General features: G+C 37.5%; 1 protein-coding gene and 1 long non-coding RNA gene across 2 annotated transcripts in view; one reads left to right on the forward strand and one right to left on the reverse strand.

Moving 5' to 3' along the window:
* The window catches only part of LOC111873092 (transmembrane protein KIAA1109), a 169,575-nt gene that overhangs the window by 140,848 nt on the left and 8,508 nt on the right, over window positions 1-20,219 (forward strand). The window contains 12 exon segments of the mRNA XM_033754961.1: window positions 34-229; window positions 2,007-2,247; window positions 3,636-3,867; window positions 6,335-6,507; window positions 6,729-6,911; window positions 7,992-8,226; window positions 10,203-10,336; window positions 10,979-11,132; window positions 13,996-14,153; window positions 15,008-15,203; window positions 17,320-17,552; window positions 18,729-19,013. Coding sequence (XP_033610852.1) covers window positions 34-229; window positions 2,007-2,247; window positions 3,636-3,867; window positions 6,335-6,507; window positions 6,729-6,911; window positions 7,992-8,226; window positions 10,203-10,336; window positions 10,979-11,132; window positions 13,996-14,153; window positions 15,008-15,203; window positions 17,320-17,552; window positions 18,729-19,013 — 2,420 coding nt within the window.
* On the reverse strand, window positions 6,819-12,906 carry LOC111873093. The gene is made up of 3 exons (XR_002844349.2): window positions 11,263-12,906; window positions 8,872-8,972; window positions 6,819-6,954 (listed from the first exon to the last, which is right to left on the reverse strand). It is a non-coding gene; the product is annotated as an uncharacterized LOC111873093 (long non-coding RNA).

The raw sequence follows: 20,219 nt of genomic DNA on the forward strand, positions 1-20,219 counted from the left end.
TACTTGTGTTTCATACATATTCATCTTAATTAGAACTAGCCGCATGAAGAAGGAACGCAGTTGTTCAGGAGGGATGTTTGATTTTCCCCCTTCGAGCCCCAACATGAACCGCCGCAACAAAGAAAAGCCACATGGAACTTCTTCCACAACAAGATTACGCTACTTACATAGCACTGTTGCCCAGTTAGTTGATCTCACAATATTTCACATCCCTGGACTGGATGTCAAAGTAAGTACATATTATTGCATCTGTCAAATCTAAAACATAAGCCAGTTCATGTCATGAAGTAGGCTAGCTGAAGCAGTGGCACGTCTAACTTGTATTTATGAGGTACCCATTTTGAGTTTTGGTTGGTTCACCAGCTGTTTTGAAAAGTTGTCGCATAATTTCGCTCAGTGCTAGGCAAATTCTAGGATAGCAATCTTGCAGTAGATCTTGACACTCTCTCCCATAATTTTTTCAAGCTCATCATACATGAACATATACAGTGTTCAAAAAAGAAATATATTTCTTTTGAGTGTGAATTCTTGTCACAGTTTTGTATAAAATTTCTAATTTTGTTTCTTTTTCAAGTGCTTGGTTACAAAATTGTTGTGCTACCCTATTTAACAGGATTTATTTTGTGAGACTTGTTCGAGTGTTTCATGTCAGTTGATATCTGATGGATAAGAATAATCTTTCTGTTCTCTCTTATACTGAAGCAGGTGCTTAGAATGACCTCCCAGTGACCCCTGTGTAACTCTTAGCATGTAACATTCCTGGTGTTTCATGTACAACTTGTACCACAGTTTGCACTCATTGTCACAGGGCATACCAAAAATATGCAAGACTTTTGCAGTCTGTATAACAAAGAAATATAACCTTTACTGTGTGAGACCAGGAGCATTAAATTCCTGGGTTGATAAATTAATTTTAATGTGTATGTTTTAACTGATAATAATATAAGTATTGAAGAAACATATATATATCTTTGGAAATATACCCACCAAAATATATGAAAGAAAGTGCATTACCAAATCCTATAATTTGCTATTATAATAATAAAAATTGTTTCCAGTAATTTTTATTAACTCCTGAAATAAGCCAAAATATTTTGTATATAAATACAAATATAAAACATTTACATTACAGGTAGTTATTTCCTTCCCATACTATGTTGAACTCTGATTTAAGATTTAACTTTCTGTGATAAGTATGAAAACACAGGTCTGTACTTGACAGACTTTACAGTTTGAGCACATATTGGTAGTCTTTCTTCTTGTCTAAGTATGCTCAGCACCACATGCTGGATCCTGCAGCTGGAAAATTATTGGTGTCATCCTTCAAAGCAGAGGACATTTGGCTTGTGGTTGGGGTGGATTGAGGATGAAGTCCTTTTGGACTAGAAGAAAGCAGTCTTCTAGGATTTGGCACCGTGTATATGTGGTGTTAACCGACGTTTCGGAGGAACTATCGCCTCCATCTTCAGGGTAGAAGAAAAAATATAAGAAATCTGCAAAGCGAAGAGACCGTGAGAACCGGTAAAAGCAGACTGTGTGGAAATATACACAGCTATGTGAGAGCAGAGAGGGTAGGGGGGAAGGGCAAGTATACAAGTGAAAGCAGTAGTGTGGGAGGGGTAGGGGAAGGGAGCTGGGACAAGCGTGTTTTTGTGTAGGGGTGAGAAAGGCAAGGTTAAAGGCTGGGCACTAATCCGTAAGCTGAGGGGTGTGGGGGTGGTTGTTATGTTGGTTGGTCATGGCCTGTGTGGCCTTCTGGATCTGGCGTCATATCCCGGTGGGGGTTTTCTAAGAGAACAGATGAGAGGTTTCCAAGACTTGCTGAGACAAAACCCCCCCTCTCTGTTCATATTTCCTGGATGCTTTGTGCTGTAGTGTAAGTAAGCGAGAAGAATTTGAGGGTGGTCAAGCAGTCAGTCAATCAGTCAACCATCAACTAAGAGTCACTGTATGTTGGGTATTATCATTAACTGATTCAGTAAGTTTGTTGTTCCCTGCATTGCCAGGTTCATTATGAATCCAGGACCCTCCACGAAGAGAATATATCACCACGATTAGCATGTGAACTGACAGCACAGCAGGCTCTCTCTCAGTCCCGGAAAGGTGGCACCAAGAAAGCGAGTCTATTTGCATGGATGACATTGCAGAGTATTCCAGAAGAGACAATTATAAGCCCTCACATATTAGAGTTTTTGGAACAAACACTAGAGCCTATTCCTTCAACACTACAACAGGCCAAAACATCAGGTATGAATTACATTGTAGCTTCATTCTGAGTTTTACCAAACTGTTCATAAGAAAATTTATGTTAGTGCACAACAGATTACTCTGCGCAATGTAATCAAGAGAGAAAGGAGATAAGATTTGAAATATAGAACATCAGAAGCCCATGGAGCAGGGCCAGTCAGATCAGTAGTTGAATAAGATTACTAAATCATGAATTTGGAGAAATAAGTTATGATTTTGCTGCCTCAGGATAGGGCAAAAGAACGCATTTTTAACGGATAATTTCTGTGGTATCAAAAAAGTACATCAGAATGGGTTTAACATTTGATTTTGACATTAACCTGTAATGTAACTTTTAAATTGCTGGCAGCCCCCTATGGCCAGAATTTAAATGGCCCTAAGTCTTTAACATTGGACTTCCAGAAAAAAATGAATATTTTCCGTTCTATGCAACATAGAAATATGAACCAAAAAGAACCTGAAAGACAGTAAACTTTTCTACATATACACAAAAGAGCAAGTTTTACAAATGAAAATTAACTGTCATTTTTTTGTCATGAATTACAAAATATGATCTTTATTATATATATGTTATGAAATTCCAAAGAACTTACCCATTGTTTTTCTTCAACCTTGAATCGTGGTGATATTGTAAATATAATCACACTATATACAATAATATTTTGTTCAGACTGTACGCAAGTTTGAACTGCATCACTTCACAGTTTACGATACCTCACACTCTGACGTGCGTGTGTCACTTCTCGAAGCAGTCCACCACACAGAGTGCAACATTACACTTCTTACAATAGTAGAGCGTGCTTCTGCTTTCTTACTTTGAGAACAAACATGACATGTTTCCTATGGTAGAATGGAAATTCTAAATGTTAAAACAATTGTTAATTAGATCATTAAAAGTTCTGAAAAAGAGAATGGATGTAAGGTTCAATACAATGCATGAAATTCTCCATAAGCATTATCACCGGTACAGGTACAATAGGACATATGGAAGCTGACATGCCGAGGGGACCTAATATGGATTCCACCTGACACTATATGAACTCTAAACTATTGTAATCTATTGTAAACAGTTATAAGTATTGTAACTTTAGTCTCTTATTGTAATCAGCCAATGTACAGTAACTATATCATGTAACAATGATCTATAGAGATGAAATAAATAAATAAATAAATAAGTATATTATAGTATCCCTGTTATCTCTTGGGGCTTGCTTGGAATGTTACTAGATTAGAGTCTGTTGCTGATAGTTAATTATCTTTGGGATCAGCTATGTAAATGTAAGAATGCATCCTTGTCTTATGTCATTGAACTTTTTCTTACCTGTTTCCTTTGCTGTTGGATTTATCATTGCAAGAGTAATGCAGAAGCTGAATTTTTTTGTGTTCAGGACCAATGAATGCCATGTTTACAATGGATCAAGATACTTCTTGGGCTGCTGCCACAGCAACAAGCAATTATGTGTATGCTTCCTTTCCTGTTGATGTCATAGTGTACTTCCACATGCAGCCATCGACCTTTCGTTTCTCTTGCCTGCCTGTTTCAAGAGTGGAATGTATGTTGCAGCTTCCATCTCTGGACATTGTTTTCTCATCCAAGAGAGCTGAGGAGGAGTTACATAGGTGAGTTTTTAAAGTTTATCTCTGAGATAGTTAGTGAGGGATTATGGATGCAGCATGGGACTAAATTAATTAGTAATTGTCCTCTGATTCATATATATTCATATAGTCAATGAGTTTTTTTTTATTGCTAGTGGGGTGGGACTAAGTCCCTTGTACTGCGGCTACTTCTGCCCTATTGTACCAGCCCCAGATAATAGGTGAAGGTGATTGTGGAGCAATTGGTGGAATGAAGATTGGCAGGGGAAACCGAAGTACTCTGAGAAAACCTACCCCAGTGCCACTTTGTCCACCACAAATTCCACTTGACCAGACCCGGGATTGAATCCAGGCTGCTGCAGTGGGAAGCCAGCGACTAGCCTCTTGAGCTATGGCGCCGCCATAGTCACTGAGTTACTATGCCTTTCTTACAAAAGAGATGACTGTCATTTGGGATTCAAAGTTTACCTGCACCTTTTCTGGTGTACTGGAGAAGAGCTAAAGCAATAAATTTAGTCATCTTTTGACTGCATTTTTAATTAATAGTTTTAAGTTTTCATTGGCAGATAGTGCTTATATTCTAAAACATACATGTACATTGGAATATGAAGCTGTGAGATACTGCAAGGTGCTAATCCTTGTTTCCAGAAATACCACACTTTCAGAGACGACAAGACGTCAGCATGCAGGATACTGAGCTATTTTTATGTGAATCTATAAACATTTTGGACTAAATGCATGCACTAAATATTTTATATATATATTACATAAACGCTTCTTGGAGGAGTTAGCTGCATAGGAAAATCTGACCATCAAATTGTCTGTAAGAGTGTTACTGAATGCAGTGCATTCCACTATGAAGTACTGTATTTACTGTCATAATTTATGCCTCCACATGATATATTGATGCCTATTTTGTAAAAAGAAAATAAAATACCATATTTTTACCTCCAACTTTTAGTTAGAAATTGTTGGTTAAGTAAACAGTTGTATAATCTAAGCTTTCATATACTGCCTGCCTTCAGATTTATATATTGTAACATGTTTCGTTACTGAATACACCGTAGCAATCGTTAATTGGTTTATTCAACAATCTACAAGATACGGCTACAATTAATTATAACACAGTTGCGGGTTTCCACACTTTACAAACCCTACAACCAAAGTCTTCACGTACTAATAACGCGGGAGCTATACAAGTCTCCCTGAATTACACACTCCAGGTATAACTGTACTACAGCACTCACTAAGTCTCAAAAGCACACAATAAGTCTTCCGCTCGCTGACTTCTTAGTTACCACACACTCACAGGCTGCTACCTTGAGAACTGTTAATAACACACTGACTCTCGCTTGCTGCTCAGCCGGCTTTTATTCCATTCGCTGTTGCTAGGGTGGCCCGCCACGTCACTACTGTGACGTGGCGTATAGCCTAGCAACGCTGTTACCCCTTGGTGATGTCACCGCTGTTGACTCGCGTTGAATAGCTACAAGGTTGCGGGGACTCGGCTAACTTCGGCTCCGCTCGGCTCACTTCGGCTCCGCTCGTGACGTCACCGCGGGGAGAGTGGCAGGGTGATGACTCGCCTATTACGCGAGCGCTACGTTACCACCACGTGCCGCTGGGGAGGTGGGGGTCCTCCATTGCGCAACATGTCACAATATTATCAGTTTGAACAGACATATGTTGAAGCTTCAGAAGTAATGCATATAAGTGTTTACCTTGATCAACTCACAAAGTGAGGAACAGGAACACACAGTGTTGCAGGCAATCAGGCATAGAGCATTAGCATAAAAGGGAATGAGGTAGAGCCTGAAAGGCCCACTGTGGAAGCACATGCATTCACGTGATTCTAGTAACTTCTTGCTGCATGTGCTGAGGATCATATTAGTGTAAGGGACTGCTGAATTACAGTTTAAATGAACAGTGGATTTTCAATAAACTTCTGGATTTCATATGTGGTTGATATTGAGTTGCTTCAAACATAGTCTGTCAGTTTCCATGATTTACATTAATCTTCCATGATAGGAGTCATATTGTTTTATTGAATGTAATGAGTTGATGAAGAGTTCAGTTTCTTTGAAAGTACTTACATCAAGTGAGAAAGTAAAACAAAATATTTGTAACAAAAGTGCAGGAACTAAATTTCTTTTCATTACAGCTAAAACACTGTACAGACAGAAACAGTAACTTTTCCTCTCCTTTAGAAGAAGTAGGTAATTCTAGTAAATTAGGATTATAGCACCTGCATGCTGTGCTCCCAAATGACCACTGACACGCTACGATCCCTCTTATATTTGACCTGCCCTCAATCAGTGAAATTCTAAACAAAAGTCGTAGATATGAAGATTGTAAAGAAATTTTGAGGACATACAATTTGCAGTGAAATAAGTGGAATTTGACCAAGAATGTGAGAACATAACCTGTGGCCCAACTTCAGATCCAGGTGTTGAAGTTTGGTAGGTCCTTCATACCCTTAATTTATTTACAGTGAGTTTGGTGAAGGCAGGCCTTCAAGTCGCCCACCAAGCAGTGTAGACTCCTCAGCGAGCAGGTTTGATGTGGGCCCTTCTCTGTCAGCTGTTGGCGGATTAAGTGTAACAGGCTGCTTGGCAGATTTCTCTGTATACATCTTTCACCCATATGGTGGTGGAAAAAAGTCTGGTAAGTGGCCTTACACAGCCTAACCTCAAGGCTTAATAGAGAATTAGATTATATATGAAAATAATGGGTCACTTTCACTCCTTTCACCCACTGCTTCAACAGAAAGTTTAAGGTTTTATATAACATGCTCATTAGATGTGATAAGACAGATAAATATTCCTCCCACTGGATCAGAAGACTTCATCTTTACCTGTATCATATCACTTCATTCCCACCTCCAGGTTTGAAAGAAGCACAGTGGTCACCATTGGCAGACAGTGAGCGGAAAGATTCTCTGAGTGTGGATGTTGAATTTGTGAAATTTCATTTGTCACGGAGCCGTAAACTCAACTTCCAGTGTGACCAGCAGCAATCAAAGGGATTGAAGAGTTCAGACCAGAGCCAAGCTGTTATTCGATTTTCCAGTAAGTTGACCGTTTCTTCCTGTCAGTGGGACTGACTGTAGTGCTATAAAAATGATTCCTGAAGTCAGCTTTTCAGGGGAAGGTATTATTACCGTATTTACGCATGTATAGGCCGCGTGCATGTATAGGCCGCAGCACAATTTTCAGACAGAAATTATAGAAAAAATAATTTTCTTTGAATTCGAATATTTCGAAATTACTAATTATTACTAAGTATTACTAATTATGAATATAATTTTTTTTAAATGAAGTGTGATTTCGAATATTTCGAATATAAGCCCCACCCCAGTTTTCCTCTTGAATTTTTGGCAAAAAATGTGCGGCCTATACATGCGTAAATACGGTATTTCTGTGAATATTCTAGGAAATTAATATGTTATGAAGATAGAGATCATGATGAATTAGGTCATATTTTTTTACCAGACTTATGCTTATTACAGCTCTAAAATTATAAAAGAAGCTATGGAAGTGGAAAGAGACTTTGCTATCTAGGGTCAAACAGAAAAAAAAAAAAAACTTGCTCCCTGGAATCCAGCAGATGGAAATAAACCATACAAATAGAAGGATTTATGCAGCATTGCTCATTCTTTGGCAGTATGTTATCCTGAAAGGATTGGTTACATTACTACAGAGTGACAGAATTTCTGCCCAGGTTTGATCTGTGCATCACATAAAAAATATGTGTACTTCACTAATTTGTACCTCTAGCATCATTATAATATTGTACATCTTAAAGTGACACAAATTTTTATAAAGCCACCACAGTCATCTTATTTTAGCTGACACAGTCCAAAGAAACATCATAATGTACAATTTCTTGCCTTACAAACTACTAGAATTTCTTATGAGTATGAAATAAATTATAAATTTCATGCCTGTCAGTTGAATTATATTACATACCCTGAAACTGAAATACCAGTTAAATAACTGTTAGCTGCTACCATGGATTTGATTGGTTAGATCAGTTGGTTGGTTTAATTGGTCTTGGTCATGTAGCAAGTTGGTTAGTTAATCTGTCCAGTTAATTACATATTTAATTGGTTTACACAATTTCAGTACAAGCTTTTCTCTCTGTTTCAGCCATTATAGACATTGGATCTGCATCTTTTAAATATGACATGAGACGGCTGACTGAAATACTGGCCTTCCCCAAGGCATGGTACCGGCGCAGCATTGTGCGTCGGTTGTTTCTGGGTGATCTTAGTATCAGTGCTACTTATAGTGAAGGAGAAGAATCTTCTCCTTCTAGTGTGGAAGAAGAACATTTGTTGGCGGCTCCGCAGGCACTGGGAAAATCCAGTATGTTAGACAATAGGTAAGTTACTAGTCACAGTTTTGCTGGCTAAAATTATAGTCTATAAACATCTATTACTGCTGTAGTAGTAGTGATAATAGCAGTGGTGGTGGTGGTAGCAGTGGCAGCGGCAGCAGCAAGGGTAGGAAGAGTAGATGTGTTGCACAAGGTAAAGGTAAATACATTTTTCCTGTACCTAATATTATTCCATATAGGAATATGAGATAAAGCTCTGTACATTCAGTAAAATCTTTTCAGGCAATCAACTGCATCATGGTTTAGCCAGAAACTGTTTCAGAGGCTTCTTCTGTCTCGGTCATCATGATCAGCCCTAGTAATGGACATAACGCTGCTCTCAGAAGTACTGGATTTTAGCTCCACAATGATATGACTGATCACCAGAGATTTCCCCCCCCCCCAATTTGCAACTGTGAAGTTTCAGACTCTTACAGTTCCACACGTCTTATTCGCAGTACCCGTTGCTGGCTGTTCTGGTCCAATTAGTGCTAAAGTTCTCTTCTAGCCATCTTGTTTGTGGGTCATTGATATGTACTTCAGCTACTTCAGCTATGCCACGTATCTAGTTGCATTCCAGATACCGTTTCCATTTAGGTGCATGTTGAACTGTCATTTTGGAAAATATTGTTTCTCATGGTGGTTACTTACATTGCACATCAAATTTGATGGGGGCTAACCTCCTCCTCCTCCTCCTTTCCTGTATCACTTTCAGATTTTTATCTCCTTTTTTCTTCCATCTCTTGTCTGTCCTGTTAGTACAGACAAAAATGAAAATTGTTCACCTGAAGCTAGCATTGCTTCTATTGATGAATTAGAAGGTCCGTGGTGTAAAGGTGCGGCCACATGGAGCGCTACATACGCAACACACGCTACATACACTATGTTTGCTATACGAACAGAAAAATATCTCCCTTTATTGCCAAGACACAGTCTGATGGAGAGGCACCATTATTGAGAACTATTGAGAACGGTGTGTGAAGCTAAATCATGATATACATATATGGAACATGGAGGTATGTACAGCCAAGAGGAATGAGGTGGATGAAAATTTTCTCTTAATTCTGCAAAACACCATGGGTTTAAATCGCCAAATTTATTGTGACTTTTTTATAACAGTGTAAAATTGTGTGAAAATTGATTGCAATAAAAACAGCGGTTTTTCGCACCATGAGGTGTAATATAGGAATTACACAGTATCTTGTAAAGGCAGCCAAAAACATTTAAAAAAACAATCATTATTTCATAGAAAAGGTGATAATTTGGAAAGAAAAATTGGTGGTGTGCATGATTAGTAAAGCCCACTAGTTAAAATTGGTGAAGTTGGGGAAATAAGGCAGAAAATCCAGCCCAGTTTTATTGCAGAATATAATAAATACATGAAAGGTGTGGGCAAGGCAACTCAGTGCCTAAGTAGTTATTCCGTCATTAGAAAAACGATCACGTGGTCCAAAAAAGTTGTATTATGTCTTCCAAATTGTGCTGTATTCAGTGCATTTTTTTGTATAGAAAACGTCACACCAAAGTCTGAATGCAAAATACAGGAAGTTTTTTCATGTGGTTGAGAGGGCGTGGATCCCTGAAAATCATACAAACGTCCAGTTCGGATGCTGCTTGACTTCAGTAAAGGAACCAGTGCCATGAGGCACAAACAGAACCCTCCAGGAACCCTGTCATAAACTGGACAAAATAATTTGCACCCTATCATGGGAAGAAGTATCTGGTATGGTAGTGTAGAGCTTATACAACACACAGAAAAGTACAGTGAGACAAGATATATTTGCAGTATCTACCATATTTCACTGCATAAACATTCTTACTGTGAGAGATTTCCATTCTGTGAAGCACTACTAAACTACCTGTGTGCAGTTTTCACACAACTCAGGAACAGACATTTTTAATTTAAAGGGATATACTGGCTTGCAATATGTTAAAAGAGTGTCACATGATAATGATCTTCAGCACAGTTATTATCTTTTCAGTGGGCGAATTATAACAGATGGACATAGTTTGTCTCGATCTGCTCCTACTACAGAACGAAGTCCAATGTTACCAACCAGAGAGCGTCTCAGGTTAAGCCTGGAAAATGATATCTCTCGACATGCAAGATTTAGAGGTGAGCAGTTGTGAATTTTAATTACGGTATTGGTTTTGTAAATGTTGCACAGACACTGTAATACGCTACATTAATATAATAAGTTGTCTATGTCTGAAGGACACATTTAATATATGTTTGTGTATGTATGCATGTTTGTTTAATCTACATGATATGTAGTTTAAAATTTGTGAAGAGTTTTCTTCTCTTAAAATTTTAATAGGGTTAGAATGAAACAAAATGATCATACTTGAACAAGCATGTTAAAAAAAGTAATTTCAGCTTTATCACTTACTGCATATAAGTCCATTTAAATTATGTTAAGGAAATCCTATAAGGTGGTGAAAGAACCTGAAATTTTCTAGAATTCCATTATGTTACATATTATCTGTACGTTGCCTAGCAGTGTATAGTGATGATGAACTTATCATTGTCACTTAAAAGGATTCTGTGGCAGATGTGGAAACATAATTTTCATTAATTCCAGAAATATTGTACTTAAAAAATATCACCTCACTCCATTATCATATCTGAATACTTTTTCCATTCTGTGCAAAAAGAGATCAGAGAGGGAGAGAGAGTGCATGTGTGCATGTGTGTGTGTTTTAACTTAATGAAGACGATTTGAATATTATATTACTCTTGTTAAATATTTCAAACCAGAGGGCAGTGGTGGACGATTATCAACTAAACCAGATATACCAAGTCCTTCAGAACAGAAGTCTAGTTCAGCCTGGGAAACTTTGGTGTTGTTTGCAGTTAATTTCACTAGGCTTAATGTTCACATGAACATGGGCAATGTAATGGGCAATGTCACGTAAGTTTGTCTCTCTCATTCATATATTAGATCTAAGAGCATACTAAGTAGATATTCAGTATTTTATGCTACTTCAGATTTCATAAGTATAATAACAAAGTTTTGACACAGCAGAAGACCAAGCACTTACCCAACAACTTCCACATATGGTCTCCCTAAAGTTGTTGGTAGCAGCTCCTCCCCTTTTACCTTACAGTTTTGGGGATGATTGCTGCCTTTGTCTCTGGTTCCAGTGTTGTGTTCTCAGTGCTCCCCTGCTGAACTGGGGTGTCCAAGCTTTAAACATTACTCAAGAAAAGTCAGCATCTCAATAAAAACAAAATATTTAATAACAAATAACACCAAAAAATCATGAAGCACAATAATGATACCTGGCTGCCTGACTCTTTCCTGCACCATACGAACATAAACATGGCTCATTTGTAATCCTGTTGTCATTTAAATATGGTTAGACAGGCTGTTCAAGATATTTTTTGAAGGAAATCACAAAAGATCAAATACTTTAATATTGTGATCACTGTAGTAACAAAAATGCAGAGACTAGATTATCCTATAGAAATTGCAGGGTGTGAAAACATAAACATCAAAATCATCACAGTATATTTTGAGCACTGAAAAGAAAAAAAAAAAAGAAGTAATGAAGGGAATTCTGCTTTAAGATGCTGTGCCTTTCACTATAGAAATTAATTGCTGAAGCAGGGAAATCTTACATGTGGCCACTTGCCACACAGTAGTTAACTCTTTGTTGTGCCTGACATATTACAACATAGTAATGTTAAATATACTTTGTTATGGAGTTATGATCATCTAGTTGTAACATCGTATAATTCATTAGAAGTTTAACACTGCCATAGTTCCCTTGTGGCAGGTTTTTCTAAAGGAAGTTCACTCCATTTGCCACCTGCTTATGTCTGGTTTCTTGCTTGGCTTACTTTTCAACACTGAAGGTGGAGGCGATATATTCCTCTGAAACATCAATGGACTTCTGCCAAACTATGTGACATTACAAGTAGTGTGAACTGTGAGAACATTAAATCCAACATATACTGCCATTCATGACATTTTGTAACCAGTGCTTATTTAAATAACCCCTTTTCCTTTGCTGGAGGGTTGAAAGGAGCCAGAAAAAATTCATAATTTCATCAGTTCTGGCATATGAATTGTGAAATTTTGCACATGTAAGGAAAAGTTGCACAAGCATGCACAATGATAAATGAAGATTGCCCACTTTCAAATATTGAGCAATATCAGTGATGTAAATATTATGAGATGAACTCAGACTCTGTATCATTCTTAGAACAGTACATGGCCTCTACTTAATCCATTTGGACATAAGAATGGTTCAGATTGGAGGGGGGGGGGCTTGGGCATTCATTGACAAAGAATATACAAACTGAGTAGTTGTAACAGTAAATACAGTTCCTGTAGGTGGCACTGCTTCACATTGATGTTGGGCAGTGAAACATCTGTGTCAATATTGCAGGTACTTTTAATAAATTTTTAAGGTTACACTAGTAGATGTACCATTGTTGATTTCCTGGTAAGGCAAGCAGCCTGATACATGTACTATGACAGATTTGAAATGCTAATATACTAAATCAGAGTATAAGAGTGTTAGTTTAATTTAATTGTCTGATAGTGTCTGGATAGAATGAATTTAAATGGCTCAGCAAAGGGTTAATAAATTCCAGTGGCAGGTACATTATTTGATGTATGAGGGTAAGTCAGTAAGTGAGTTTTTTTATTGCTAGTGGGGTGGGACTAAGTCCCTTGTACTGCAGCCACTTCTGGCCTATTGTACCAGCCCCAGATGATAGGTGAGGGTGATTGTGGAGCAATTGGTGGGATGAAGATTGGCAGGGGAATCCGAAATACTTGGAGAAAACCTGCCCCAGCGCCATTTTGTCCACCACAAATCCCTCTTAACCAGACCCGGGAATCGAACCCAGGCCACCGTGGTGGGAAGCCAGCAACTAACCGATTGAGCTATNCGTTTAAGAGGGTTGAACAAATGGAAATTGCTTGGAACAAGGTCGGGGCTATATGGAGGATGCTCAAGGACTTCGCACTTGAAATTTCGCAGTGTCTCATTTGTCTTGTTGGCAGTATGGGAACACGCGTTGTCATGCAAGAGCAACACGCCTTTGGTGAGTAGTCCTTGTCGCTTCTGTTGCATGACCTTAATGAAGTTTCCTGAGGATGTTACGTTAGGAGTCGGCATTTACAGTTTGTCCTTGAGACTGGAATACGGTGAGCAGTATGCCTTCGTGATCCCAGTCACCGCTCGATTCCGAAAGCAGTCCAAAGAATTTTATGCTGCTGGTTTTCAGGGGCTTGTGAAATGATAGGACAAGGGCCTCAATGTACAGGGAGATTATGTTGAGAAATAAAAGCATTTTTCAAATCAGTACTCTTGTTTAAGTTCTATATCCATTTGTAATTTACTTATTGACTTACCTACGTAATTTGACATGGGGCAAGTGGAGTTTAAATGGCTAATAGATTTTAGTTATTTATCTGAGAACTTGTACATAGATACAGACACTTCAAGGTCTCAGTTCTGTTCCTGTTTTTGAGTGATCGCACCATGTATATATGGGCTGTATTGCCAATGTTTTCTGAGATTCTTACTGTCTTCATCTTCAAGGACTGCACTGTTACCATTCTTTCACCCATAATAAAAACCAGCCTTAGCACTGTCCCATTGCAAATGCTGAAATCACCTACAGTTGCAAGTCTTGCATGTGAGAAATAGTAGTTACAATTAGTATCTTCTTTGGAAAAGGGTTTTTCAAGAAGAAGAAAAATAATAACATATGCATGGTGTATACATACATTACACTTCTTCATTTCATTTGTGCAGGTGGCTTACCAAAGACTTCAGATCTGAGGGTCGCCTGTCTATTGGAAGCACAGGCCATAAGAACATGTATATTGGTGTGGGACTTGGAGGATCTAGTTTGGATGCCAAAGGAGGAATAGTTGGTGGAACTATTGAACTGAGCAAGATCGACACATACAGTGAGGACATGGTTCACTCATAGTATAGTATAATTTCACTACCTGTCAAAGTTAAACGTTATTACAGAAGAAATGTTTATACTCACAAGTTTGGGTACATTGGTATAGAATTACCTTCACATAGATTATGTTGCCAGTACATAAGCTTTACTACAAAGAAATTTGGTTCTCAGAACTGCATTTATATTCAGACCTAGTATGTGTATTATTATTATCCAGTGTTCTGCTGCTACCAGCTGAGTTATTTCAGGTCAAGAGCCCCAGTGCCTCTTAACAGCATCAACTCTGTAGAGATATAATAGCCTCAGTATCATGAATCATAAAGGTCTAATTGTAACAAAAATAATTTATTTTTGTAGTATAGCACTTCTTGAGAGATTTGCTGGAAATGATGTATATACTCATATAATAAAACATAACAAGGGACTCTATGTTTTATGTGGCTGACCTATCTTATAGTAGTAATAACAGTAGAACAGTAGCTGAAATGTAGGAGGCAAATGCTTATGTGATTCTTGTAGCAAAACCTAGAATGCAGTCAGGAGATCAAGGAATAGATGGGAGGATAATGTTAAGTTTGATTGTAAGAAAATAAGTTGCGCAAGTAACAGGTTGATGTAACTATCTCAGAATAGTGTGCAGTGGCTGGCTTTGGCTTTTGTTCCTTCCAAGTTTTATACATACTTTCACGTTACTAAAGTCCCCAAAATGTTGTTTCCTGTCTTATATGCATCTAACAGAATATTCATATTCATTTTTTATTTCTATTTGAAACATATCATTACTTGAAGATGAATGTTCTTATTGTATTTTGAAAAAAAAATGTAATTCTGCTTAACCATTGCATATTTCAGTTCATATCAGAGAAGACCCAGGTACAGAACCAGATCATACTGTTGGACTTAAACTGTTTGCATTAGAGCTGCGCCTTGATTACATGGGAACTGGTGTGCTCATGTGCCGGGTCAGTTCACTGGCTGTGTCCCTTCGTGATGAATGGAAGATTAATCATAACAAGAAAACTTCAGAAAACTTCATTCCTACCAGGAGGTTAGTGCTGATATCCACTGAGGTGAAGTTATGAACATGACATGGCAAGAGATTATAGCTCAGTTGTTCCAAGTTACAAGTTTAGTTATTAGTGCTAAGATTTATTTTAAAGCATTGGGAAATATTTAAGGCTGAAGTTGCTAAGCTGTACTGCTTACAGCTATATATGAAATATTTGACTATGTTATATACATATGTTAATTCATCTAACTCAAAGGATCGGTTAGTTAACGCTCCTTCATATTTAGGAGGGACTGGCTTCAGTTCAGCCATCCTGATGGAGGTTTATCATAATCTTCCTCAGAGTCTCTGTGCAATTGCTGGAATAGTGCCTTTTCCAGTGTTGTACCACCCAGAACACTTCTGAGAACACAGTTAGTCTCCTATCTGATAGGTGTCTTTTATAGAGATTAAATAGCCATAGTGTCAAGTTGACCACTCACCTCCATCAAATTTCAGAATGACAAATGCATGGAATTTTTTGTCTCCTTCACACTTTATGTCATTAACACTCTTGCTTATTACTAGTCTAAATCTGTATACATTCTGCTATCCAAACAAAGATTTTTCATCATTTTCATCAGTCCCTCCACACAAATTCTGGATTAGTACCTTAAAATAGGCTATGACTGCTTTTCTAGTCACCCTTCTAAACTCATTATTTGTAATAATGAAATTTCTTACTCATTGCTATATTTTATATGCAGTTGACACAGTAATATTAATCTTTTCACTGCTTCTCTAGTAGTTGCTGTGGTGGATCCTCCAGTGCTGAACTGTTATTAGCAATTGTTTCATATTCACTACCTGATGACTCAGTCCTTGTATTTTAACTCACTGTCACTAAAATCTGATATCCAAATCTGTTTCCACAAGGAGGTTTGAAATCTTCATGTATGGAATTGGCTTAGGATTATACCGAGTCATAAGCATTCTTATTAGTGGCATTGAACCTTCATGGTATGCTATCATAGCGTCATATACCCCATCTCCCAGGCAAGGTATTGTGGATTCTGTGATCAGCTTGGTCGAGCAGTGGCTGGAATGTATGTAGTGCAAAAGCTCCAGAGAAGTAGCATAACAACTACTTTATTACACAAGATTTAATACAATTGAACAAACCTTGACTTCAGCTATAATCACTGTCTAAGCTGGTACAGCACTGACTTTCACTCTGAAAGTAATGTTGTATCTGGCATGGACTGGGGGGTACTCAGGATGAAAAGTGAAGTTATTTTGGGAGTGGCAAGCACAGGTATATGTACTTGATAATGATATGTCTGACCATCCCATTGTTTTCATAATATTTTCTAATTGTTACTGAATATTTCCACATAAGTCTGGTGGTCTTCCACTGGTGTTTTGCAACATGGTAACTTCTCCATGGTTTTATGTGTTAACAAACTCAGCCAGTGACAACAGGCGTCAGCATTATGTTTTGTGACATGTCCAAGATGATCAGTATAACTTGTTTCAAAACTTTCCCCACTAGGGAAGGTGACTAGTTAGATTTTACTAATAAAATCATTTTTTAAACTATTTAATTTTATTCAGTAATCTGATACTGAAATCAGTGTCCCCATGCAACAATAGAGTTGGTTGTTTGGTCAGTTTCAGTGTAATACATAATTCATGTGTATGTGTATCAGATGTAGGAGAGACAGTGTCATAAATATTTTCCAGTCTATATATTTGGCCGAGTTAGGTTTCATGGATGCCATGATGCAACATGTTTGATAAAACAATTTTAAAATATGCCTTATTTCTGTAATGTATGATTCTGTAGCAAATATGAACTAACCCAGTTCAAACTTCCCAAAAGATAGCAGAAGATTTAGATAATTTTGTAAAAACGTAGCATAAACGTAACCCACAAAATACAGTTATATAAGATTTTAAATGAATCTGCTTAACTGCAGCAAGGATGAATTCAAGTACACTTGATTATCTCAGCAGAGAGCTTAAAACAAACAACTTGTAAATCCACTGTCCTTGTATGCTTTTATTCCTTGGTGGTTACACACAACAATAATTGTAACCTTATACCATGGTGTGGTAGCATGCCTTCCTGTACATTACAATTAATGGTTAACTTTTTTTACATACTGTATAACAGGCCAGCAATGATATTCATGCATGGAGACTTGGGTTGGGATCAGCTGCAACTAATGATCTCAAAGTCAACTACAGCTGATCTACTGAAAATGTTCTACAAGCTAGAGGAATTTTTCTCTCAACAGTTCAAAAGCAGCAAGCGTGTGTTTTCAAGCCTCCAGCCACGGACACATTCCAAGAACAGCAGTTTCAAGAAGAAGCAGCCTCATGCAAAGAAAAAATCTGGTGGAGATGGTTAGAATTCCAACAATACTTCCTTTTTTATTATTCTGTAAACATTCTGTTGTCCCTTCTTGGTCACACACTAAAGTGGATTAGATGCCATACTTCAGTCTACTGGGTCCAACAAAGAGGGAGTCTTTACATTTAGTTCTCCTCCAGCTTTTCTCATATGTGTGAGCAGTTCTCATTTGCCACTGGAAATGTTCATGCTGTACTGAAAGATACTGCTTGAAAACAAAGCAGTGGTAAGTTAGCAGTTTCACAAAAAGGAAATCCAGCAAAATTAATTTAAGATTACAGAACTACCGTTAGCCAAACTCAAATTTTATTTGAACAGAAATCTTGAATAGTTTCATATAGTAGCTGGATAAAGTAAAAGGTAAAGCTAGCCCTGTAACAGGCCATGGAGGCCCATTGGGTTGTGGGACATCGAGGCTCCCACATTTTCTAGACAGTTAGCTCACAGATGGCAGAGAAGTTATCAGCACCGGCAGCCCTTTACCCCCAGGAAGATGCCTGGTACTCTTTTTTGTTAGAGGCTGAGTCAGCCCCAGGACCATAATACATCTAAAAGAATTAGGTGCTTCTTCAAAAATCCAGTGACCTCATCGGGACTCAAACCCATGACCTTCCAGCTTGTAGCGTAGTGTCTCAACCAACTATGCTACCATGTGCCCCATAGTAGGTGGATATTATGACAGAAATTGTAAATTGTGGTGGGTGGCTGTTCATGTTTAATACTGATGGTACCAGTATGTAACAGGACAGGACTCTTTCTAAACTGATACATTTTCATTTTTTGGATCATTCCCAGTGCTGCAGAGCACCTATTAATTTCATTATTTCTCGCCATCTGTCTGTTTATCAATACATGTAAAGTGACTCTAGAACTGAATAATACAGTCTTCTAGGTTGTAATGTCATGTAGTTTAGAAAGCCCAGAAACCTGCACCCTTCATAGTCACTGTTGTGAGAATCTCAGATCCAACTATAGAACTGCAAAACAGATGCAAAAGATACAGGGCTGAGGGTCATGAAAAATATTGAATTAAAATGTTCTGTGACTGTTATTTATATGAAATCTGAAGTAAAAGATAAACACCAATGAAAGTAAATTAAATGAATATATTAAGTCATTTGTGGTACTATAATTGTTTCACCAAACACTTCTCTGTGTGTTTCTAACAGCATGTTTTCATAGCTGGGTAAGCTCTGCTGTGCAAGATGCAAGACACCATCGTCACTGGCAACGTGTTTTGGGTCAAGTTGGTGGCCTACATCTGTCTACCCTCAGTTTTCCACTGCCTATGTCTGGTACTATACTAGGAGGAACAATGGAACTTCATGGAAACAACATTTCATTAGCTTGCTTCCACGGCATCAATTTCAAATCAAAATCATGGGCATTGTTTTCACTAAAAGAACCATGCATTTCATTTGCAACAGAAGCCCAAGAGATTCCATCACCAGAATGTAAGTGTAGAATATTGAAAATTGTGTGTCAGAGATTTTAATATGCTTGAGAGTTAAGGAATTAGTGTATGATGTTGAATGGATTAAGGCAGCTTCAATATAGGTCTTGTAATAAGTGGTAGGCCTTTGCTGTGACAAGTATGGACTTGTAGGTTCCATATGTGGGTTGGTGAGTGAGTGAATTGGGTGTGTGAATGTAAAGTATAAGGCAAGAGAAACCGTTTCTTCAACCATTGGTATGTATGGATATAAAAGAGAGTCTGGCCTCAAAAATTACAAAATAGTAGGCAGGCTATTCATGTTCCTTTTTAGATTCATTTCACATGCTGATTTCCTGTCATCATCTGTACACTTACAATAAATTCTCTCAGAATGATCAGATTTTGGTAATTCTGAGAACCCTGGTTAGAATTCATCACAAACACTTACTCAGTGAAAAAGTGCCTACTTTTTGCTAAAACAGAGATGTTTATGGCTACTGGTTCAATTTATTCTCAGTTCTATAAGTTGCTCATAAAAGGGAAATGCCTGATCATGCATTGCTGTGAAGGAAGTCTACATTAATAAAGTTATCCTGCAGCTTTCACCATTTCAGATTGATGAATTTTGTCTTAACATGAATTCATACAAATTATGCTATTTAATTTTCTAATGAAGAGTAATAATTAATAAAATTATTTGTCAGAAACAAAAAAAAAATTGTAAGAGGTTAAAATTAAAAACATTAAAGTTAATTGAATTACTTATATTTAATGAAAATTAAAGGGAATGAAACCAGAGGAATAACAAAAATTTGAAGTTCCACAGTTCTGAATTACATAGCCACTCTTGGGAATGAAATTACTATATAAGTTATAGGATACAGTGTATTTCCCATTTCTGTTTCACCAATATGTATGATTTTTATTTCCTGAATTTCGCTATTTGATGTTTACATTAACATTTTTTAGGTGTTGGATGTTGTCTAAATGCAACATCTTTCAGTTTTAGAAGGATCAGTATTGTTGCACCTGGCAGCATTATCTACAGCTTAAATGAAAAATAATTAATTAAGAATATGTAAATTTTCTATAAATAAAGTACCAACATCCTGACCATACATATATACATACATGAAGACACACGCAGAGGCTATGGAAACAAGGGTCTATGTTGAGTAAGTTTCTTCCTGCCAGCTACACTCTTTGTATGTATTACAATCCCTGC

This window comes from Cryptotermes secundus, unplaced genomic scaffold, assembly GCF_002891405.2.
Source record: "Cryptotermes secundus unplaced genomic scaffold, Csec_1.0 scaffold120, whole genome shotgun sequence".
NCBI classification, from domain to species: Eukaryota; Metazoa; Arthropoda; class Insecta; order Blattodea; family Kalotermitidae; genus Cryptotermes; species Cryptotermes secundus.